The sequence below is a fragment of the Thalassophryne amazonica genome, chromosome 6 (genome assembly GCF_902500255.1).
Source record: "Thalassophryne amazonica chromosome 6, fThaAma1.1, whole genome shotgun sequence".
Lineage (NCBI taxonomy): Eukaryota > Metazoa > Chordata > Actinopteri > Batrachoidiformes > Batrachoididae > Thalassophryne > Thalassophryne amazonica.
The window spans coordinates 38,450,033-38,475,383 of NC_047108.1; the positions used below are offsets into that span (position 1 = coordinate 38,450,033).

Consider the following 25,351-nt stretch of genomic DNA (forward strand, 5'->3'; position numbering starts at 1 on the left):
GCTTAACAGTTCAACACAAACTTTAAATAGGAGTCCAAAATTGTTCTCAGTCAACTTGCAAAAAACAATTCTGACGATGTAGTCCACGACACCATCCACTGACAGTGTACGGACTGCCGTCTGCTTAACTCACTCCAGCAAAAAAAAAAAAAAAAAAAAAAACGCATCTGAAATTTGTCTAGCTTTTCATCCTAACAGCTATTCATGCCTTTAAATGGCTTATGGCATAGTGGATTTGTTTTGTGTGTGTGTGTGTTAGAAGAATTAGCACCATCAATTAGTGCCTTTGCATGATTAAAATCACCAGCCAGGATGAAAACACCCACCAATCAAATGACAAGGAACCACTAAGCCATTATATAATGTGTTATGATGATTAAGTGATAACTGTTAATTTTGAAAAGACCACTTCAAGATTCAAAATACGACAGACTCAAAGTAAAATAAAAATATAACGTGATGCTAAAATACCCTCAACCATAAGCATTGTGTTATTTATAATTTGCAGTTGTTTAATTAATTATTAAGATCCTATTGTTTTATGTACAATTTGTAGATGTACAAATCAAATCATCATTTGTTCATGTTATGCAAATCAAGTAATATTTGTAGATCACCCTCTGAGCATTTGTAGGTATTAATGAGACAAACATGACTCCATAGGAAGTTAACTTCAAGTTACGTGCAAGCATTTCACTATTCCCCATTGTGGTCCTGATTTGGAACAAGAAAAAGGATAATCCCAGCTGGTGTAGACAGGTGTGTCCTGCCCGCTCTCCATGAGCCATGGCTGCTGGACTCTCCCGGCCACTTCCAAAAGCAGCTCTCTCTGACCATCTTCTTTATTTTTCCACCACAGCAGCTGTGGCATCAGCTCCTCACAAAGTTGTCTCACGATTCTGACACATTAGATAGTAAGTCCACTGTCTCTGAAATTTTAAGTATTCTGACTTTTTCCAATGTAAGGAACACAACAGCTTGGGACTCTCCCCCATCACTTACCCCATCCCGGCCACTGCTCACACCACCCCTTCCCCCTGCGGGGGCTGCGCGGATTTTAAGCTGCGGCAGGTCCCCGTTCCCCCCAAGCTAGCGGCGGCGCGACTCCAGTTGCAGCGGCCTTCACCCACTTTACCTCAATTCGGATGACGGACTGCTTCATGTTTAGTACACATAAACAGTGTCAAATGTATATGTGTTGTCTTTAATTTTGATGTGTGCCATTATTACGGTAAACAAGTAATTAATTGTGGATTAACTCATTGAGTGCCAGCTATTTTCAAAGTTCAAAGGGCCTTGGGGCAACTGTTTGTTGTGATTTGGCACTATATAAATAAAACTGATTTGATTTTGATTCAGAACATCCCAGTGCCAGGATTATTTCAGCATTTGAGTGTTTTTTCAAGACCCATAGATGTCCATGTCAACAACAAACATACCAAAAGAAACTTCAGACTTTCCTTTATCATCAGAAAAAAAACGTCTTTGGCGCTGAGCGTTACTATCGGAAAAGACACGTTTAAGAGCCAATGGCATCGAGTGAGTTAATTCGAGTGTAAACGTAATTGCCCTTTGGGATCAATAGAGTTGTCTGAAGTCTGCATAATCAGGCAGCCTGTAAAAACAGCATCACGGAGACGTTAAATATGCGCGTTCATGGTGGCAGTAAAATAGCGTCCTGCGACAGACAGCAGAGTCAGCACATGTTAGGATCCAAAATCTGACAGACAAAAAATAGGGGTTTCAGGGTGAATTGTGTCATCTCCTCTCTGTACATCCTATGTAAGAAGCTTCATTATCGAACTTAGCAGCGTTCATTTCACTCTGTCAATCATTGGGATGTTTCTGTGGTTGCTAAAATGTACGGCACACACAGAGAAACTATGAGAAATGCCAAATAAGATGTCTTCTGGAAATGCACCTGCTGACTTGCCGAGCGAGAGGGATATTTAGCAAGACAACACATCAGTAACCACTAATTATTATTGCATGTGCATGGATAGACCTACAATCATGAATGAATTTTGATGAATTTGATGTTTTGCTAACCGGGATGTTAAATAATGTGCGAAATATCCTTTAATGGAGATGTCAGCAGATAGAAGGTCTAGACCAGCTGAACATACCCAAGAGTTAAGTTAAATCAATAGGGCAGCGCATTCTCGTTTGGGGGTGGCGCAAAGCCTCGGTCCCACCAAATAAGCCATAAACAATGAGCCACACATGGGTGTGTCAGCGATTATTTGAAGAATGATCCACGTTTTAAACTGTCACGTGTCTACTACTAAGGCACCTCTATGTGCCTCTCTGTACTTCGCATATGTCAGGTATCAGCCTCTAGTAAGCCACGACTGATCTGTCATTTCAGCCCCGTCCAGCCTCAAGTGGCCGCATATGACAAACGTCAAGCCACATATGATCCATGTAGTACCATGATAACGCGACGGTGCACATTTAGGCATGGGTTTGGTCCAAACCTCCACCCCTCCCACACTTGGTCCCTTTAAATTGAGGGTTTTCAATTCACAGCATCCATTCAAGATGTCACATTTTTTAAACGCAGTCCCAAAAAAAAAAAAAAAAAAAAAACTGCACTGAGTGAGTGCACGCTGCAGCAACTGTGGATCATGTCCAAAAAAATTTTTTTATTTGTTCCACAGCTTACAGTCACCATGATCCAACTTTTAACTTTGTGTTATGTCTGCAAAATCGATCTTTTGTGCGCTCTCATTCTGCGCTCCTCTTCGCAGCTTCACTGGCATTATTTCTTCGGTGGCTTTAAACACAGTCACTTTTACACCGTGATCCAACTTTTAACTTTGTGTTTGTCCATTATTCACTGCAAAAATCACTCTTTTGCGAGCTGGCGTTCTGCCTACATGCTTGTTTTGGGGACAAGTCATTGCATCAGTGCACACAAACAGCAGAGCTCATCTGATCCATGATAACAAGATATTAAATCTATCATAACCATACTTTTACAGCAAGCAATGAAGATGCAACCATTTTACCAAGCTATAAAAACATTAAAAATAGTTACCTGGAAATAGTTACCAGATGAAACAGTCATGTGTGATTCCAGAAGCAATTAGAGGTGTTTTTAACATCCAAGGTTTGACAGAAAATGATTAATCCCCTCCAAAATACTGATTTTATATACAGCAACCGGCACACAAAGCAGGTAGAATTGTGTGCGCAAGAGGGCAGCCGCTCCAAAAGTAGCCTCTCTGGTCCCTCGTAGCTGCCAGGTGCTGGGATAATGGGCTTTTAGTAGCCTCATCCGCACCACACACACCTCTATAATCCTCATTAGTCCTCGTAGTAAGTCGTACACAAACTGCCCCATGTTGTTGCGAAATTTTGAACATCTTGAAATTAGCGCCACGCTCAGAGATGAGCCTTGTTAGTCAAAGATAATGCCTCTAAGAGCCCCTCAGAGCCACTATTCTCCCACGATAGCTGAATAAATCCTCTTGTAGCAAAAAAAAAAAACATGCTGCGTGGCTCATTATTCATCCTTCATTATTTGGTGGGACCAAGGCTTAAAGGGGTAAAATATGATGCATATGGCGTAATTTCTCTACTTCCGGGGTACAAACCACAGCATTTTCAATGGGGTTTTGGACAAAGTATATGCAAACAAAGTGAAAATGCTGGTTAGCTGTGTAGGCTAACATGTCTCCTATGGGTGTCAGGAAAAAAAAAAAAAAAAAAAAAAAAAACGATTCACGTCCAAATCGCGATTCTTATTTATTACGATTCTGAATCGATCCAAAATGTCCAAGAATCGATTTTTTAAAAGCATTTTTTTTAAACATAATCTTGCTTACTCGCTGCGTGTACTGTTTGTCAGGCAACGGCTTCCGTACTACAGCGTCCCCGTAAGGGGTGGGGTGGGGGGTGTGGTCCGGCGTGCTTCAAACACTCGTGTGCTGCAGAGTTCAATGGCTGTAGCTTAGCATGGAGGACGAAGAGTTAATTCAGCCAGCACCGTCTTTGCTGAAGGCAAATGTTTGGGCGCATTTTGGATTTTATTATTTGCTGCGTAAGAAGGAGCTTGACATGACTTATGCAGTGTGCAGAATCTGCAAAATGAAAGTCAAGTACTTCGGAAACATTTCAAATCCGCAAGCCCACATGCTACGCTATCACCCGGAGCTAAAAGAGGGGAGCAGCGTTATCTGCAGACTACTGACCAGCGCTTCACTAAACTGCCAGCCAACTCCGAACGAGCAAATCAGATAAGCCGTGGTCACAACCCGCCGTACTTGCACGTGCGTGCAGTCTACTTGCAAAAACGTGGGCTAAATTTGAAGATCCGTACTTAGCTCCATTTTCTTAAACAAACATTTTTTAAGTAATATAACTATTTCTCAGAGCTCTTTCAATCGAAAATCGATTCTGAATCGAATCGTCACCCCAAGAATCAGAATTGAATTGAATCGTGAGTTGTTGTACGATTCACATCCCTAACGTCTCCTACCTCCTCGCCTTTTCTTCTCCACCGAGAACAAAAAAAACTTTTTGCGACTGCTTTGGTGATTTCAGCCAAAAACAAACCCACACACCACTTATCCGCGTTGTGTATGTATTAAACAGAGGTCCCTGTAAGTGGTCAAATCAGACTACTGTCCCCTATAATCGTAACATAGTAACACGTCATCACCCTGTGACAGCTCACGCGCAATATAGAAACCTGTCAAAAATATATGTGCATAAATGTTTACACAACAAAGAACACCAGCAAAATGCAGCAAAGCTGGAGTTGGCAGGTCCGTGCCGTACTGACCCAGACCGCTCGGTCACAATGAAGCCATACTGTCTACAATGGTATTTTGCGCATTTAAAAAAGCTTGCCTTAAACACTGATTTTGAGTCCAATAACTTATCAAAACATTTTACTTAATGCTCAGGACAAAACACAGTTTTGTTGATGGGTGGGGTAAGGATGCATCATGACAGTAGCCCACAGCAGCCAATAGTCGAAAGTCAAAACTGATACCTTAGGAAATGTTTGTCCATTAAAAAAACAAATGGCTTAAACAGTGCAGCAGTGTGTATAAAAGAGTGAAATGTAAAACAAAAACAATAGTTGCGTAAATTATGGAACAGAAACTTGAAGTGATACATCTGGTAATGTAACAGTGGTTTAAGAGCTGCTAAGATGAAACATGAATGACAGTTTCCAGCACTGCTAATCACATATGGATTTTTTTTAAAAAGATGAAAGTTAAAAAAAAAAGTTTAACTTTGTTTTTAATATGATTCTGGAGGGAAATCAAGGGACCAGTTTCTTCCTTCCCAACTTACCCAAGGTCTGGAGTATTATGCTCTCAAGAATGACCAGGTCTTGGGCTTGTTGCAGGTAGGCCTGAAGTTGAGAGGACAGGCACGTTACTCACTGAGAGGCCTCCACCCACTGGCAGACATGAGCACCTGGACATACTATGTGCTCTTTAAAATGTCTGACTGGTCACTGTAAATATGGTGTTGATGGAGCTTAAAGGCCTAGGTAGACAACAGCAATGCTGCATGCCAGAGTGCACAGGTGGTTACATGTCAGCATGAACATTTAGTTCCACGGCACCACTGTAGGCAGTGACATACATTCAGTACATTTGTATACCTTAGCATTTATCTCCTTAGAGATGATGTATATCAAAAGAAAAGTGTTTACCTGAGTTTCCTGTATACTTAAACTGATCTGTGCATCAGTTTCTTTCCTTCCCCAGATGGGAAAAATAAAAGATTGACTTGAAAGCACAGAGTGGCGCCCGTCATTCTGTCAAAAACCATCTGTATGGGTTAATTACCCATAATTCTTTTCACTGCAACAGCCTAAAATGATGCTGACGTGCAGCATTACTGTGGTGTACTCAGGCTTTAACATTAAGTGGTGTAACAATTCAAGCCACAGAGCAAGTATAGTTGTCCTTGCTTTACAACTGGTACATATCACATGACCTGGATTCTGTGACAAATTTGTAGTTTCTGCTCTGTTGTCTGGTGTGTAATGCTGTCTCGTTTTTGCGTCACATGGATCACAATAACACACTCCATCTTATAATCACAACCGATTTAAATTAAATGTGGAAGAAAGAAAGAAAATATTTCCAGGGAGTTATACAATACACTCCAGAACACTTTACAGCAAGCTTTTCCCTTGTTTTCACTCAAGGTCGTCACAGCAGATCTAAGGTGGATTTGATACATGCTTAAGTTACTGACGCAACTCCATATTACATGGAAAATGGGCAGGGGTGGGGCTTGAACTGGGAACGTTCGGCACTGGAAACAAGCTCGCTATCTGCATGGCCCCCACCCCTGCAGAACAAATGTTACAGTATTCATATTAAAACTTCTCTTACAAAGTCATGAGAGTCAAGAAGAAACAGCAAGATGTGTAACGCTAGCAGATGCAGGTTTGGTGATTAAAACGCCTGCCATTTTTATCTTTTCTGCAAATGTGTACTTATGTCTCCATATACATTTCTCCATGCTTTTTCCTGTTCTCCCCTTTTTAATATTATTATATTTAAGTAAATATTGGAGGAGTGGGGTACAATTAGTTATACCTAACAGCTAATGTTAGCTTATCTAGCCGGCCTTAGCAACGTTCATCGTAGCTTACAAAATAGTTGGTTCCTTTGTGTTTGATAACAATCTTCTCCTGTGATGTCTTATCCTTCTTATGTCTTATTACTTATTATATATACCTTTTTCTTGAGCTGCTTGGGTGGGTAGGGAGAGTTCCCATGGGATAAAAAAGCTTTTTAACCTACCATTCCTGGTTCTCAAGACCAGGCACCTAATTGGCTCTACTCTACTCTTTTCTACTCTCCTATTTTACTCTTCCTTTTTAGATATACCTTTGTATACTGGCATAGTTCCACCTTAGAACTGGAATATAATATATAAGATATACCTTACTGAATTTTCATGGGTTCTAGAAATGAAAGGTTTATGTGACAATTCCAAATTCAGCCAAAACATGAAGGGGGTTTCCATTAACCTGTAAGTTAGCTGTGCAAATTGAAGTAGTGAACTGAAAATATCCTTAATAGAAACATTTGTATTACTGGGGGTGGGGAAACACCACCAACCATCAAATGAAGCTAATACAGTAATACACCGGCTCAAGGTGAATTTTTTTTATTTCGGGGGGGGGGGGGGGGGGGGGGGGGGGGAGACTGCAATAGAGCTAGGTTGTGCAAACGTTATAAGAGATGGTGTTATGTCAATATTGGATTAAAAAAAGAAAAAACTAAACAAAACGGTAATATTTAGAGACCTTTACTGTTCCATCACCATGACTATTGTGAGTTATAGTTATCGCAAAAACCTCGCTAGAATGACAATTATCGTAAGACCATAGAACTCACCAGTCACCTTCCCCAGTTAATGGGAATGCTGGTACTTCACTATTCTCCGATGTCAACATACTGAAAATATAAAACTTTTGCGCAAATCTATAATGGACACCCACCTATCAGTCAGGGCAGGGTACACTTGCTTCCAAAATGAAAAGTTCCCAGTTCAAGACTACCTGTGCCCATTCTTCATTTAATTCTGAGTTGAAGAGCATCCAGTGTAAATATCTGTGCCAAATCAACATCTGTGTATATCAAATATGATCAAAGTTCAGCTGTCAGCACCAAAGATCAGTAATCATAATAAATGGCAAAGGTATGTGCTCTACAAGTGACAATGCAACAAAAATTAGTGTGATAGGACTGGGTGATGTGGCGATTCTCCACCCATATTGATTGATAGCTATCACAATATAAGAGGGTAGGCTGAAAAGTTCTAAGGCTCCCCATGAAGGAGTAATGCATTAACTGCATTATAGTGAGCCTTAGAACTTTTCAGCCTACCCTCGTACAACACCAAATCAGAAAAAGGGTGCTATGGAAAATGCAAAAGACATCACAGTGATTCAGACATTTACTTTGATATTTATTTTATTACAGAGAATATGAACCAAAGATATTTCAGGTTTTGTGTGGTCAATTTAGTTTAATTTGTTAATATACATCCATTCCTGCATTTAAGGCCTGCAAAACATTCTAAAAATGTTGGGAAGTTTAGGTCTAGTGACGACGTAAAAACAAATTAAATAATGATTTTATTTCAAGCATGTAATGTCAACAGGAGACTGTTATGATTTGGGAAAAAAGTAGTATCCACAAAAGGCTGCGCCTTTGAGAAGCAAAGATGGGCAGGGGATTTCCAGTTTGACAACAAATGTATGAGAAAATTATTGAAATGTTAAAAACTACATTCCTCAAGGAAGACTAGAAGGGAGTTGTAAGGTGTCAGATCGGTGCCAAAACCACACTAGTAACAAAAATGCATTAACCGCGTGCTTGCACATTATCTCTGCGCACATGCACACTCAGAAGAAACTGCTCCTCGAGCGAGGGAAAAGCTGCTGCGAGAGGACCAGTGCACCCCCAACCTCTCAAAGTTGATTTCTGCTCGCGTACAGGGGATTCCTGCTCTCTCGCTCGAAACATTTAGCACTTTGGCGGGAGGGTTTTGGCACTATGGGGGAGAGAACCATGGCGGCACTGGCTCTGCTGTGACTGATCGTTCCTGAAGAGCGAGGTTTGATCGACAGCCCTCCTCTCTGACACGGAAGTCAGTTGGAGACAAAAATGAACAGAAGGAAGATGAACTACGGGATGCAGGGATTCATATTTCATCATGGCTTTAAAAAAAATGCATTGAAAAGCTCCCAAACATAACTTAATTTTATTCTGAAATATTAACCCAAAAGCACACAGATGCACATTTGTACTGAAGTGCTGTTGCTGTATTCAGTTTGCCCTACTACCACTAGCAGCAGAAAATGCTAATTACAAAAGTTGATGTTTGATATGAATGAGTGCAAGCTTTCACAGATGGAATGTTCACTGAACAGCGACGTTGTCTATGATGAGACACAGGGTCAGCAATGGGAAGAGAGACATGCAGCAAAGACTTGGCCCTTTTGGGATATGAACCAGGGGATGCTGTAGAGCACACACTGTGGCATGTGCGACCTCTCAGCCATGGGCATGATGATTTTGATTCAGATGTTTTATGAGATGCTGTCATTTGCACAAAATCAGAAGTATGGTGGTCTGTCGCAACACAAAAAAAAAATTCACCTAACTATCCAACACAAATGACAAGCAGTCTAACTCAAATACATTTAGCGTAAAAAAAGGAAAGCTTACACTTACACTCTGTGACATGGCACAGAAAAGCTGCCGTGCCTGATGACGCAGTGTTCTCTGCCAGTCTGCCTCACCAGAATAAAGCTGCTGCTGCATGCAATTTTGAAGATGGGAGCAAATACTATATCCAACCAATACTAATGTGTTTTAGCCTTTTAAATATGACCTATGTATAGGATCAAATTGCAAAATATGAAATTTGCATCATGTTTGACTTATACTTAACTTTGACAAATCTTATTACTGTTCCGCTTCGCATAGGTCCACTGATATTTGAGATCAGTATCAAGTATTCAAAGCTTCTGCCATGACAATCAAAATTGAGCTCAGGTGCTTGAGATGTTTCTGCAGCTTAATTGGAGTCCACCTGGGGTAAATTCAGTTGATTGGATATGATTTGGAAAGAGCACAAACCAAGCATGAAGTCAAAGGAACTGTCTGTAGACCTCCGAGACAGGATTGTCTCGAGGCACAAATCTGGGAAAGTGTGCAGAAACATTTCTGCTGCTTTGAAGGTCCCAATGAGCAAAGTGGCCTCCTTCATCTATAAATGGAAGAAGTTCAGATTCACCAGGACTCTTCCTAGAGCTGACCACCCGTCTAAACTGAACGATTGGGGGAGAAGGGTCTTAGTCAGGGATGTGACCAAGAACCCGATGGACACTCTGTCAGAGTACCAGCATTCCTCTGTGAAGAGAGGAGAACCTTCCAAAGGACAACCATCTCTGCAGCAATCCACCAATCAGGCCTCTATGGTAGAGTGGCCAGATGGGAGACACTCTTTAGTAAAAGGCACATGGCAGCCCGCTTGGAGTTTGCCAAAAGGCACCTGAAGGATTGTCAGACCATGAGAAACAGAATTCTCTGCTCTGATGAGATAAAGCTTGAACTCTTTGACATGAATGCCAGGCATCATGTTTGGAGGAAACCCAGCACCATCCCTACAGTGAAGCATGGTGGTGGCAGCATCATGCTGTGAGGATGTTTTTCAGCAGCATGAACTGGGAGACTAGTCAGGATTGAGGGAAAGATGAATGCAGCAATGTACAGAGACACCCTGGATGAAAACCTGTTCCAGAGTGCTCTTGACCCCAGACTGGGGTGACGGTTCATCTTTCAGCAGGACAATGACCTTAAGCACACAGCCAAGATATCAAAGGAGTGGCTTCAGGACAACTCTGTGAATGTACTCGAGTGGCCCAGCCAGAGCCCAGACCTGAATCTGATTGAACATCTCTGGAGGTCTGAAAATGGCTGTGCACTGCTGCTCCCCATCCAAGCTGATGAAGCTTGAGAGGTGCTGCAAAGAGGAAGATGCAAAACTGCCCAAAGATAGGTGCACCAAACTGTAGCATCATATTCAGCAAGACTTGAGGCTGTAATTACTGCCAAAGGTACATCAACAAAGTATTGATCAAAGGGTGTGGATAGTTATGTACATGTAATTTCTTAGTTTTAAAATACGTTTACAAAATTTAAAAAAAAAAAGTCTTTATGAAGTGTTGTGAGTAGAATTTTGAAGGAAGAAATTAATTTACTCTATTTTGGAATAAGGCTGTAAGAAACAATGTAAAAAAGTAATGCTCCATTTACACATAACGACGGCATGTCACAAATGCCACGCAATATACATTCTTGGCCGCTGATCACGAATGTGATGATTTGGGGCAGAGGCGTCAAGTGTCCTCAGGAACTGTCGCAACCTGTTACCACGCATTACGATTAATGGCACGTGTTGCTGGAGAATTATCAGGAACCATTACGCACAGTCAAGAATAATGTTCCACGCTGTTGCTTCGTTAAGTTCTGTCACATTGTGAATGAGGCGAATTGTCTCCACACACACACCCATATTCATCCTACCGTCAGTTGCTGAACAATTCAGATCGCTCCAGTTTGCTCCTCAATCCACACCAGAAGAACTTTATGACTGCATGCTTAGTTGGACTCTGTGCCATGGAGTGGCGCAGAGAGGAGGTGGAGACGGAGAGAGTCACATGCATGTCTCCATGCGGATCTTGTCTCGCTTGTTTTCCCAAACATCAGGCACATGCAGCAGGTGAACACCTGCAGAAGTGCGCTGAGGAGCATTGGAACGAGACTTAGCCGACTTGGCGTCACTGTCCTCCTTCAGCATCATGCAGCAATGAAACTGAATGCGGTGCAGCAGAGTTTAATTGTGCGCACGTCAGAGAAGAACACTGTCACACTCTATTAAGGATCAACATTCATCAAGACGGATCAACACGCTCAGTTGTGATCTCCACGACATGAGACGAAATGAAGGTGGTGTGTGACATTCGTGGAAGATTTTTTGACAGCCAAAAACATACTCCACGAAAATCACGAATATCACGCACCAACACGCACTATTAAGAAACCTATTCAGATGCGTTAAGTCATGTTAAGAACGTCAGGAATGTGCCAAGAATGACGCAAATATGACATTCGTAACACGCCTTGCCTATGTGTAAACACACCTTAAAGCGCTGTGAATACTTTTCAGATGCACTGTAGGTGCCTCACTGTTTAGATCGCCATAAGCGGGAGACAAAAATGTTTCATTTGCCTTTGGAAGTTAAATGGTTACATTTAAGTGGTGGGAATGGACTGGTTGTCTGCCTGGGTGGTTGGCATCCAGAACCGAAGCCCGATTGGTTGTGTTGTGGATGCAATCGTGTACAGTGACAGCAGATGCTGCCACGCCTGACTTGCTATTCCTTAAAGTAACATCAATATCGCCGGAAACATTTGCTTAACCTAATCCACAATGTGAAAGATGCATTACAAAGGAAGGGTTAATGTTGAAATGTTATACCTGATCAAAAAGGAAATGATGGCCAAACCCTGATATGTGCAATTAACATGTGGAGTAATTCAGTTCCTTTACAGTAATGCCCTCGAACATTGTTCCATGATGGATCAACAGGGTGCAGGTTTTCCATTTCCACCAAACATGATACCAGCTGATTTCAGGAATTTACACAACTGAATGAGCACTGGAGTTTCTCAATTAAAAAAAAAAAAACAAACATGGAGGAATTTTTAGTTGCTGTAACATTTGCACCTTTGCTTTACAGCACACTACTACATAGAAACAAACTCTACCTTCATCTACACTACTCTACCTGGAAAAACACAGGAAGGATAACATGGACAGAATGTTCACTACACCCACACCCCAGCACTTACATCACTGCGTACATCTGGTGAAGGGTCCTGAGGATTAAGACAAGCGTGGGCCACCTTGATGACATGTTCCAGCTTCCGGGGCTGCTCTTCAACCTTTGCAGCAAGGAAGAGTGCGGCAGGAGCGATAACCTGGATTACATTCAACAAAAAAGTTAAGACAACTAGTGACAGCTGCTTCATGAGAAATTTAAATATGTTTCTGTGTCTGACAAAGATCTAGTTGGGGATAAGGTAATCATAACACATAGTACTTACATTTCTATGGAATCTGGTGAATGACTGAACCATGTAGAATCGATGCATGTACACGATGGCTGTGTTAATCGTCAGCTGGGACCTGATCCCCACAGGTAAAGGAAAAGCACTGAGCAGATTTAATAGCATACACTGATCACATTTGGGATTAGGGCTGGGTGATATGACCAAAATCTCATATCCCGACAGAGGGGACTGAGTGCCAAAAAAACAAAAACTGGCATTCATCATTTTTTCCTCACCCACAGTAAAATTGGCATCACTGTTCATTTTGGATGAAGTTGCACATACTATGCAGTCCTGACTGTGCCGTTACACATGCAAAGCTTTGTTTGTATGTTAGTGTGCGTGCGCTGAACCATGGCCATGCTAGCCTGCTCGTGTGGGTCTAGTCGGACTTGCAGAGGTGTTGTGTGGTGCATTCCAGCTGGAACCGCAGTGCAGACCAATAAAATACTGTTGAGTCCATGTTTTTCTGTACTCAGGAAAAAGTATTTTCCACAGTGTGATTAAACTGACCGCCATCTTTATGTAAGCACAAATATGCAGAAGCATCGATGTCAAACAATTCCACTCAAAAACAAGACAAGTTCAATTTAACAACTGCTTCTAATATGATACAACTTGGATAATAGCCTTGAATTCATTCAGCAACATTAAAAAACGGGTCTGGTCTCTCACATTTTTTAATGAATGCGAGTTGTAGTCGGTGCACAAGCACCATGTAAACGGCAAATTGGAGCTTGATGAACCTCAATCACACTTAGCATATCAGCCAAGGGGAAAATGTCCACTGTTTAAAAGAAAGGAAAAAAGGTGTATCTAAAGTTCCCACAAAATCAGGATTTCCCCTCATTCTCTTGGCAGCTTTGACGACCCCACCAAAAATAGACACTGACCTCAAAAATTATACAAATAATGAATGTTTATGAGTGCAATGGTACAAATATTTCTTTGCCTTGTTGAATGGAACATTCCATCTTTCACCTCATGAAATATTTGTACCACTGAATGCAGAGGTAGGACGAAGTCACCAGCAAGTCACAAGTCCCAAGTCAAGTCTCAAGTCATAATGACCACCAATTGTTTGCAAGCTGACTTCAGACTTGTGACTTGCTGATTCTACAGTCCATAATATAATCAGAAGAATCTGGAGAACATTCCACATGTAAGCGGCAAGGCCGAAAACCAACATTGAATGCCCGTGACCTTCGATCCCTCAGGCGGCACTGCATTGAAAACTGATATCATTGTGTAAAGAGCTTACCGCGTGGGCTCAATCAATCAATCAAATTTTATTTATAGAGCCCTTTTACAACACACAAGGTGCACAAAGTGCTTTCCATTAAAATCAAACAAGGAAAAGACAGTGTGCATAAACAGTTAACATTCAAAAAATAAAGTGCAAATAAATAAATAAATAAATAGATAGATAAATATACCATCACTGCTTAATAAGTATCAAAAGCCAGTCAGAACAAACGAGTTTTAAGTCGAGCTTTAAAAAGATCAAAGTCTGTCATGGTTCTCATGTCAGGGGGAAGTTTGTTCCAGAGTCTAGGCCCAGCAACAGAAAAAGCTCGATCACCCCAGTGCTTATACCTGGTTCTTGGGACTTCCAGTAAAAGCTGGTCTGTAAACCTTAAGGCCATGGTTGTGTTACGAATACACAACAGTTCGGAAAGGTAAGAAGGGGCAAGACCGTTAAGAGCTTTAAAAACAAAGAGCAAAATTTTAAAATCAATTCTAAAAGAAACGGGGAGCCAATGAAGAGAATAAAGAACTGGAGTGATGATGTTGGCGATGGGAAGTGTTTGTTAAAAAACGTGCAGCTGCATTTTGAACCAATTGAAGCCGTTTGAGAGACGAGTGGGAAATCCCAACATAAAGTGCATTGCAATAATCGATCCTCGAGCTGATAAAAGCGTGAATGGTTTTCTCCAGGTCTGCACGGTTTAAAAAAGGTTTAACCTTTGCCAAGAGATGCAACTGATAAAAACTGGTCCTGACCACACTATTAATCTGCTTATCAAATCTGAAGCCACTGTCAAAGGTGACCCCGAGGTTTTTTACAGTGGCTTTCAGTTTAGAAGGCAGGTGGTTAAAATCAGTGGCGCAATCGCCAAATAAAATACATTCTGTCTTCTCCTTATTTAAATGGAGAAAATTTTGACCCAGCCATAACTTTATATCTGCAATACAGTTGATGAGGGCTTGAAGAGCACCTGCTGTGTTCGGGATCACAGGCAAATAAATCTGTAGATCGTCTGCATAACAGTGAAAAGCAAGATTGTGCCTGGCTACAATAGATCCCAGTGGCAACATGTACAATGAAAATAATAAAAGGCCAAGAATCGAGCCTTGAGGCACACCGCAAAACAAAGGCGCAACGGAGGAAGATAAGTCACCGATCATTACAGAAAACGTTTGGTTGGCTAGGTACAATTTAAACCATTTCAGTGCTGTACCACGAATACCAACACACAACACACTGGTCAAGTCGTGATAAAAGAATAGAATGGTCGACCGTATCGAATGCCGCTGTCAAATCCAACATTACTAAAATAACAGGGCACTTGGTATCAACGGACAGAGCAATGTCATTGTGTACTTTTAAAAGTGCAGACTCAGTGCTGTGTCTTGATCTGAAGCCAGACTGAAACTTCTCAAAAACAGAGTTACTTTCTAAAAACAATTGCAACTGTGTAAACCAGTGGTGCCCAAACTATTCCAGAAAGGGCCAAGAAGGTGCAGGTTTTCTTTGCAACCACTGACTCTAGCAGGTGATTTCACTGATTAATATCACTTTGAGCAGGTGGGATGAGTTCATCAGTGAAATCACCTGCTGGAGTCAGTGGCTGCAAAGAAAACCTGCACCCTCTCGGCCCTTTCTGGAATAGTTTGGATACCACTGGTGTAAACACTTGGACACTCAGGAACACTTCAGAAAACCATTCAGTTAACACAGTTCGTCGCTACATCTAAAAGTGCAAGTTAAAACTCTACCATGCACTGCCAAAGCCATACATCAACAACATCCAGAAACGCTGCCCCCTTCTCTGGGCCTGAACTCATTTGACATGGACAGATGCAAAGTGGAAAAGTGTGCTGTGGTCTGATGAGTCCACATTTCAAATTGTTTTTGGAAATCATGGACGTTGTGTCCTCTGGACAAAAGAGGAAAAAGATCATCCAGATTGTTACCAGCACAAAGTTCAAAAGCCAGCATCTGTGATGTATGGGGGTTCACATCTGTGATAGCACCAAGAATGCTGAAAGGTACATCCAGGTTTTGGAACAACACATGCTGCCATCCAAGCAACATCCCTGCTTATTTCAGCAAGACAATGCCAAGCCACATTCTGCACGTGTTACAATAGCGTGGCTTCATAGTAAAAGAGTGCAGGTACTAGACTGGCCTGCCTGCAGTCCAGACCTGTCGTCCATTGAAAATGTGTGGTGCATTGTGAAGCGAAAAATACGACAACGGAGACCCCGGACTGTTGAACAACTGAAGTTGTACATCAAGCAAGAATGAGAAAGAATTCCACCTACAAAGCTTCAACAATTATTGTCCTCAGTTCCCAAAAGTTTGACTGTAGTTAGAAGGAAAGGTGATGTAACAGAGCGGCAAACATACCAATGTCCCAGCTTTTTTGAAACATGTTGCAGGCATCCATTTCAAAATGAGCAAATATTTGCACAAAAACAATAAAGTTTATCAGTCTGAACATTAAATATCTTGTCTTTGTAGTGTATTCAATTGAATCTAGGTTGAAGAGGATTTGCAAATCATTGTATTCTGTTTTTATTTACATTTTACACAACATCCCAACTAGACATGGGTCGATAATGAGTTTCACGGTATACCGCGGCATCAAAAAGCCACGGTATCAAAACCACTAAAATTTTCCGTTATACTGTCCCTACGGTATAAGCGGGTTATGAGAATTCTTGACAGGCAGAGTGGAGGCAGCCGCTGCCGCCCTTCCCCCTGCACCTCTGTCTCTGTTTATAAACAGGCATCTAACATTAGCTAGCTCTGCATCATGGCCGAAGGAGGCGAAGCCTGCGCTGAACTTTTCCCTCTGTCTAAAAGGACCAAGTCTGCTTTTTCATTTTATTTTCCATGGAATAGCCCTTCAAGCCAAAAACGGTGGCAACAAAGCACTGTAGCTTTGGCCTGTGCCGGATTCGGAGCAATTCAAGATACCCGCAAAGGATTACATGGAAGGAGTAAACTTTAAACGTTGGACTCGAGTCGTGCTTGTGGTCGACGAAATTTCTCCCACAAACATGTCAAGAATGACAACTACATCTATTCCAAGCACTTTGTTGGTGAAGCTGGGACAATATTGAGCATCTGGAGTTCCGGACATTATTCCAACCACGTTTCTCCCTAAGCAAGTACGTCATGTTTCCCACGGGGCAGATGCTACATGTCTAAAAGAGTGACTGTTATTTTGGTATTTTTTTCTAAATTTATCAGTGGCATAGTGCTCGTAGTGGTAGACATCACGTCAATTAGTGCGCCTGAATCACTTGCGCTTCATATGCAAATAGCCATAATGTTGTTAAAGCACATTTTAAAGCAATACATAATACCGTGAAACCGTAAAACCGCAGTATTTTTGCCCACGGTTATCATACCATCCAAATCTCATACCGGCTCATGCCTAGTCCCAACTTCAATAATTGGGGTTGTAGATCTGTGCCCTACGGTTTGTCGTCACTTATGTTTCGTGTCCAAACTAGTTATAATTAGGGATGGATATTGATACGATTTTTGCAATAACGATGCCATCATCGATTCGGTTTATCAATACCTCCTGTCAATTTTCTGTGTACTAAAAGTAGGCTTTGCAGGTTTTCTATATCAACATTTTATTGAGTCTTAAAGTAAAGGTGCGTTTACACATAACGACAAGTCACGAATGCCACGAAGTATACATTCTTGGCTGCTGATCACGAATGTGATTATTCGGGGCAGACGCGTTAGGTGTCCTCAGGAACTGCTGCAACCTGTTACCACACTTTACGATTAATGGCACATGTTGCCGGAGAATTATCAGGAACCATTACGCATGGTCAAGAATAGTGTTCCGCGTTGTTAGGTGCTATCGTGCGCTATTGCGCGTAACAGCGCATCGTTAAGTTCTGTCACGTTGTGAACGAGGTGAATTGTCTCCACACACACACACACACACACACACACACACACACACACACACACACACACACACACACACACACACACACACACTCATATTCATCCAACCGAATTCAGATTGCTCCAGTTTTTCAGAAGAACTTTGTGACTGCATGCGTAGTTGGGCTCTGTGCCATGGAGTGGCGCAGAGAGGAGGAGGAGGACAGCGCCAGATGTGTGGCTTCATGCGGCTCTCGTCTGGCGCATTTTCCCAAACATCAGGCACATGCAGCAGGTGGAACACCTGCAGGAGCGCCCTGAAGAGCACTGAAATTTGACTTTTAGCTGACTTGGTGTCAGCAATCAAACTGAATGTTGTGCAGCAGGGTTTAATTGTGCGCGCGCCTCTTCCTCTGCCGGACTGGAGGAGGTGCAGAGATGTCTGGCAGCACGTGAGTCTCCTCTCGCTCCTCTGGTTGCTCAGACTCGTTCTTCCGCTCATCGGTTACAACAGCAGGTGGAACACCTGCAGGAGCATCCTGAGGAGCTTCAGCAGGAACTGTGGAATGACACTTGGAGCCGAGTTTAATTGTGTGCACGTGACAGAAAACTGATTCGTCGTGGCGCGCAGTGAAATGTGACGCCGCGTTACAAGTCATGTCAAAACTTGACAGTTTCCGTGTCACTTCGTAATAACGCGTGACAGTTTGGGCTCCAAGAACCATCACAGGAACTACTACGAACGTTGTCACGTTCTATTAAGGATCAATACTCATCAAGACGGATCAATATGCTCAGTTGCGACCTCCACGACGTGAGAAGAAATGAGGGTGGTGTGTGACATTCGTGGAAGATTTTTTGACAGGCAAAAACATGCTCCACGAATATCAAGAATATCGCACACCAACACGCACTATTAAGAAACCTATTCAGATGCATTAAGTCACATTAAGAATGTCAGGAATGTGTCATGAATGACAGAAAAATTACATTCGTAACGCGTCTTGCTTATGTGTAAACGCACCTTTAAGAATATGAAATTGGTCACTGGATCTTGATCTCTGGAAATAAATAAAAATAAACAAAATCTGTATTTTTTCAAGAAACCCCATACCTCTGAGCTGAGCTCTTGCAAACGGCTGTGCTGCATGTCAACATCAATGTAATACATAAAATACATAAAGAGCAGAGGACGTCTCATTTTGGGAGGGAAAAAACTTTTTAGTTTTATTTAAAACGGTGATTCGCTTTGAAGTTATTAATTCCGACCGGACTCTAACTTGACTCGACAGAAAGTGGCACAGTGTTTGGAGCCGTGCGAACGGAACGGAGGACAATTCACATTTCTTGCTCGCAACAAGACAAGAGTCCCAGTTAGTGACGTTAATCCACACAAAAGTGACTCACGACTGACATTTTTAAATGGCTTTGAGAGGGGTTAAGAATAAACTTTCCGCTTCTGAAAAGCAGCAAAGGAGAGAACCACCAAAGCAGAGGGTCAGAGCACTGCTTCACTGCTTCAAGAACAGCCGCTGTAGAAGCGGTTGATTACAGACCTGCTGCAGGGTCTGCAATCAACGTAAAGAAACGATCGTTTTCCAGATAAAACACCCTCAAAAACAACGGCTGCTCTGAAGGACCCATAAGGGAACCGCTAAGCAAAAAGGCTTTTGATGTCAGTGGATCGAATAATTTCTTAACAATTCTCTAATTCCCTAGTTATAATACTACATTATTGTGCAGTGTTTGACTGTAACAACCATCGCTACAGACACAGTCTCTTTCCATCGATTTCCAGCAAAAACAGAAAGGAGGAATGCTTGGATTTAAGTTAAGAGACAAAACCCAGGCAGGTCTCCCTGGACCACATGAAAGAGTGCCGTATTATGTGGGCTTTATATTACTCCTGGTAAGTGGTGTAATGGAACAATGAACCGATCTGATTATGAGCAACACAATAAGTTGCACATTTATATTTGTGCACCCTTCGTGAGTGCAAAGTTGGTTCTTGGAACATTTACTGAATTTACGCCACATAAGTCAATACAATAAGGAACACGAAGCAACAATATAACAAAAAATGATAAACAAACAAAGCATTAAAAAAAACTCCCACCACAAACAGAAAACAGCACATACCCAACACTTCGAGCACCCGGTGTTGCAGACCGAACGGTCCCCCCCAAATATCAGTCCGCCTGCCTTCACTGTGCATGCGTCAATTCGGACCACAGTAGCTCGTCTGAGTCTGACTCTCTTCACCCAAAGTGATCAAAGAGAATAATGTGATTATTAACCATCAGATGACAAAATAAAACCTCTTAAATCATTCTAAAGTCAGTTTTAAACAGGAAGTTGAAACTCTGTCACGCTTTGAAATGACGAATGCGTAGTGAACACATCAGTGGGCAGCTCATGCTTCATCCTTCTTTTATGATGAAATAATGCTGAATTTATTTGGAAATGATTGTTGTACAAAAGCTTCAGATATCTGTCGCACAGTTTTAAGCAGAAGCAAGGTGCTCATGAAAGTGGTGAACAGAGCATGATACAAGCTCGACAAACTGTCGTGTTGCTGCTGATGTTCGTTAAGAACAATGTGTATGTTTCGTCTCTGCATCAAAGACTGTCTTGATGCAGAGACGAAACATACACATTGCTCTTAATCACAGAACAACTCAGAAATGCTTGTATTTCAAAACAATTACATAAAATATGAGCTTGAAAGTGAAACATCCCATCTTGTTTCGATATTGTACAACTTTAGTTGAACAGCTGGCGAAACTAAAGAACCCATATGTGTGTCACTATGTACCTTCTCTATAGAGGGTTTTCATATGACATATCGGTCATGCCATTTTGTGCCCCGCGGCCATTCTGGATTACGACGCAGTGGCCACTTGGATATGCTGCGTGCATTTGGCAAACAATTGCAGAAGCTTTAACAATGGTCAACGTTTGTACTGTCATCTGTTGCTCAAACAGAGGCAATAAAAATGAGGCAGATCACTCATTTTACAGGCTGCCAGCAGCTATTATGCATCAAGCAGTGGAGTGTTACGAGCTTTCTAAGCGACGCAGAGACCTGGCTCAGCAGAAGAGGCAGAGCAGATCTGAAGTAAGCTTTAATAAGGCCACAACTGAGCAGGCCGCCTGTAAATCCAAAGCCAAAGCCACCTGGAAGAGCGCTCCGGCTACTGGCGGTGTGAAGAAGCCTCACCGTTACAGGCCCGGCAACTTGGCGCTGACAGAGATCTGCCGCTACCAGAAATCCACCGAGTTGCTGATCCGCAAGCTGCCCATCCAGCGCCTGGTGAGAGAAATCGCTCAGGACTTCAACACCGACCTCCGCTTTCAGACCCCCGCTGTGATGCTCTGCAGGAGGCCAGTGAGGCTGACCTGGTCGGCAGCTTGCGGATCAGCAGCTCTGTGGATTTCTCGTAGCAGCTGATCTCTCTCAGCACCATGGGGCTGGGCCTGTAACAGTGAGGCTTCTTCACACCGCCGGTAGCAGGAGTGGTCCTCCGCGCGGCTTTGGTAGCGAGCTGCTTCCTCTGAGCTTTTCCTCCGGTGGATTTACAGGCAGTCTGCTTGGTTCTGGCCATATTAAGCTTACGCTGTGAAACTGCCGGCCACTTTGTTACATCGTCATTAAATTCACTATCCGGTATAACATACGGATCCACTGAACCAACTGCTACACATCGATCACAATAAACAGCTTTATCTTGAGGGTTTAAAGCCTCGTAATAAGCTTTCATTCTCTCTATTCTTTCACGCGCCAGCCACATAGTAATCCATGATGGAGACGGGAGCAAATTGGTCACGTGACTGAAAATCCTCTATTGATGGCTACTTTCTTGCAGATGGACTGGATGGCTGCCTGGGTGGTTGCCATCCAGGGCGTTCTGTAGTGTTACCATAGTTGTGACATGCGACACCTCCACATGTTCCTAGACCTGACCTACACACTCGGTAGGACTGTCTTTTGGGCTTTAGAGTATCGATGCACAAGTAGTGAATCCTTAGAGTGTGTATACATAGTTGTTACAGCAATTATCCGACTACAGGCAAAATAATAACTTTAATAAAGCCGTGGCAGCGTTCAAAACCGTGATGTTTATAAGCCTTAATACAGTATCAGTTAGGACAACAAAATTAAAAGGCAAGCTGCAACTAACTCAAGAACGATCAGTCTATAAGATCGTCTTCATAAATAAAGACATATCAAGGCCAGCAGATCATTCCACTTGGAAAATATTGAAAACGCACAATATTTCTAAAGATAAGCCATTACTTGATAATGTTCTAAGTAAGTAGCAAAGAGGACAGGAGCTAATGCTAACACCCTGGAGGCCTGAGAGGCCTTCACGCTCCAGCCCGATACGCCGCTGTCGGCTAACATCAGCAAGACAATATAAACACAAAAACATAAAAAAAAAGTCTTGAGACGAACGTTTCTAGTTTTAATCTTGTACAATGGCCCATTTAGGGAAACCACAACTTAACCGAGAAGAAGCAGCTCGGCGTGTTGTCGGTCGAGCCGGCTTTACTGGAAGCTAAACTTCGCTAGCGAGCTAACAGGGGCTAAGTGAGCCCTCAACAAAAGATACACGTTGAGTCGTTGTCCCATGTCCTGGAGCAGGTTCGCCGCCTGTTGCCTGTAGGACAGCTCCTTGTCAGCATCGAGTCCAATTCGCCTAGATGGGCTGTTATCAATCTGTTGTCGGCTGAAGTACCATTTGTTGTTACAGCTTGCAGGGAGAGAACGAAACGGAGCCGCCATCACTGAGAAGGACAAGAGTTTAAAATTTCCTTGCGTCACAGGAACCTACGTCACACCTAGCCACGAAAATCGCGCTTCAGTGCAATTTCCACTTTCGACCAGCAGAGGTCAGAAAAAAACAAGACACCAAATTTGGCGTAAACCGAAATTCCTGTGAAATTATTTTACAAAAAGGAATTTTTCATATTTATCACAAAGAATTCTCAAATCTGGGTCTCAAGAGCGCATCCAACAGTCACTTCGTATGAATTGTTCGTCTGGATCATCCCAAGGAGCTTATTTGACCTACATACTTTTTTTTAAAATAGGTAATACATGTACATCTCAAAAAAAAAAAATAAAAAAATAGAATTTTGTGAAAAAATTCAAGCTTTTTTTTTTTTGGTCAGGTATTTCAGAGTGAAATTGTTGCATATTCCAGTTTCAGTACATAGAAACAAAAATGTTTCAATCATTTTCTATTATGATTTTGATAATTATAGCCGACAGTTGCAAAAATAGAACATACGTACAGTACATCCGGAAAGTATTCACAACGCTTCAATTCTAATCATAACACCCCATGATGACAACATGAAAACGTTTTGGTTTTTTGGGGGTTTTTTTTTTAAATTTATTAAAAAAAAAAAAAACTAAGAAATCACAAATCTCAAGTCTTCTTGAATATGATGCCACAAGCTTGGCACATCTATCTTTGGGCAGTTTTGCTCATTCCTCTTTGCAGAACCTCTCAAGCTCCATCAGGTTGGATGGAGAGTGTTCGTTCACAGACATTTTCAGATCTCTCCAGAGATTTTCAATCGGATTCTGCCACTCAAGCACATTCATAGAGTTAAATGGTAAATGGACTGCATTTATATCTGCATTAGACGCTCACAGAGCTTTACAAATAATGCCTCACATTCACCCCGATGTGAAGGTGCTGCCATACAAGGTGCTTACTACACACCGGGAGCAACTAGGGGATTAAGGACCTTGCCCAAGGGCCCTTAGTGATTCCGGTCAGGCTGAGATTTTCACTGAGCATCCTTTGGTCTCAAGCCCAATGCTTTAACCAATAGACCATCACCCCCTGAAACACTCCTTTGATATCTTGGCTGTGTGCTTAAGGTCATTGTCCTGCTGATAGATGAACCGCCTCCTCAGTCTGAGGTCAAGAGCACTCTGGACCAGGATGTCTCTGTACATTGCTGCATTCATCTTTCCCTCAATCCTGACTAGTCTCCCAGTTCCTGCCACTGAAAAACATCCCCACAGCAAGATGCTGCCACCACCATGCTTCACTGTAAAGATGGTACCTGGTTTCCTCCAAACATGACGCCTGGCATTCACGGAAAAGAGTTCAATCTTTGTTTGATCAGACCAGAGAAGTAGAGAAATGGAACGCCAACTTCTAATCTTGGGGGCTGAGGTTGTGCCGCGCATGCGAGAGAGGAGTTTGGGTTCTTCATTTCCGGTCTTTTGCTCTGCAGCCAGCGCTTCGTTCTCAGGCATTATAAACTGCAATATTCTGCTGGGAATCGACGATAACAAACATCCCAAAATAAGTTTAAAGATTAACATATATTTTGGTCAATTAATCCGAATAATTTACAGAGCCTTATATTTTGTAACTGCCCCGATTATCACTCACAAAATCACTCTGCTCTCAAAATGATAATGCATTGTCGGTGTCAAACTGTTATTGCTGTGAAGGTTTCCAAACAATCGGTCAAGTTGAAAGATCAAGATATAACCCACGTGTCCCACACGTCGGGAGCTATTCAGATAAAATATATCTTATATAATATATAGATCCTGCAGTTGATTAGCAACAAGGCAAGTTTTAAAAGACAGTCAATTTTATTTAGTCAACTAATCAATCAATCAATCAACGTTTATTTCTAGAGCCCTTTACAACACCGAAGGTGACCAAAGTGCTTCACAATAAAACAAAAACAATGTAAAATGTATAAGACAATTAAAACAATACATAAATGCACACAACTAAAAGAGGAAAATACATTCAGGTAAAGTGTCACTGTGCTACTGCGTGTTGAAAGCCAGTCTGAAAAGATGAGTTTTAAGCCTAGATTTAAAGAGGCCAAAGTCAGTGATAGTGCGCATGTCAGGGGGCAGTTTGTTCCAGAGTCTGGGCCCCGTGACTGAAAAAGCCAGATCACCCCAGTGTTTATATTTCACTCGAGGGACGTCCAGCAGGAGCTGATCTGAGGACTTCAAGGCTCTGGTCGAGCTCCGAACCTTCAGGAGCTCGGACAAGTACAGAGGGGCAAGGCCAGCTGGAGGCGATTCAGACAGGACCGAGGGACTCCAACATAAAGTGCGTTACAGTAGTCGATCCTTGAACTGATAAGAGCGTGAATTATTTTTTCAAGATCTGAACGGTTTAAAAAAGGTTTTACCTTTGTTAAAAGACGTAATTGATAAAAGCTCGCTCTAACCACAATGGCAATCTGGTTTTCAAATCTTAAAGAACTGTCCAAAATGACACCAAGGTTTTTTACTGTAGATTTAAAATTAGAAGCCAGTAACCCAAAGTCTTCAAATGAGGTGTAGCCAAACAAAATGCAGTCAGTTTTTTCCTTATTTAGGTGGAGGAAATTCTGGTTTAGCCACCGTTTTATATCGGCTATGCAGTCCATGAGACATTTAATGTTGTCCACTCGATTTGAAGACACTGGCACATAGATTTGCAGATCATCTGCGTAACAGTGAAATGAAAGTTTGTGTCTTGTTATTATGGACCCC

At 42.1% G+C, this 25,351-nt stretch overlaps 1 protein-coding gene across 1 annotated transcript in view; it reads right to left on the reverse strand.

Annotated features, from left to right (window-relative positions):
• The window catches only part of ccnt1 (cyclin T1), a 36,207-nt gene extending 13,564 nt beyond the window's left edge, over window positions 1-22,643 (reverse strand). The window contains exons 1-4 of the mRNA XM_034172008.1: window positions 22,431-22,643; window positions 12,669-12,750; window positions 12,414-12,542; window positions 5,311-5,371 (exon numbers count right to left, since the gene is read on the reverse strand). Coding sequence (XP_034027899.1) covers window positions 5,311-5,371; window positions 12,414-12,542; window positions 12,669-12,750; window positions 22,431-22,603 — 445 coding nt within the window. The 5' untranslated portion in view covers window positions 22,604-22,643. The remainder of the gene's footprint in view (window positions 1-5,310; window positions 5,372-12,413; window positions 12,543-12,668; window positions 12,751-22,430) is intronic.
• Window positions 22,644-25,351: the final 2,708 nt, after the last annotated feature.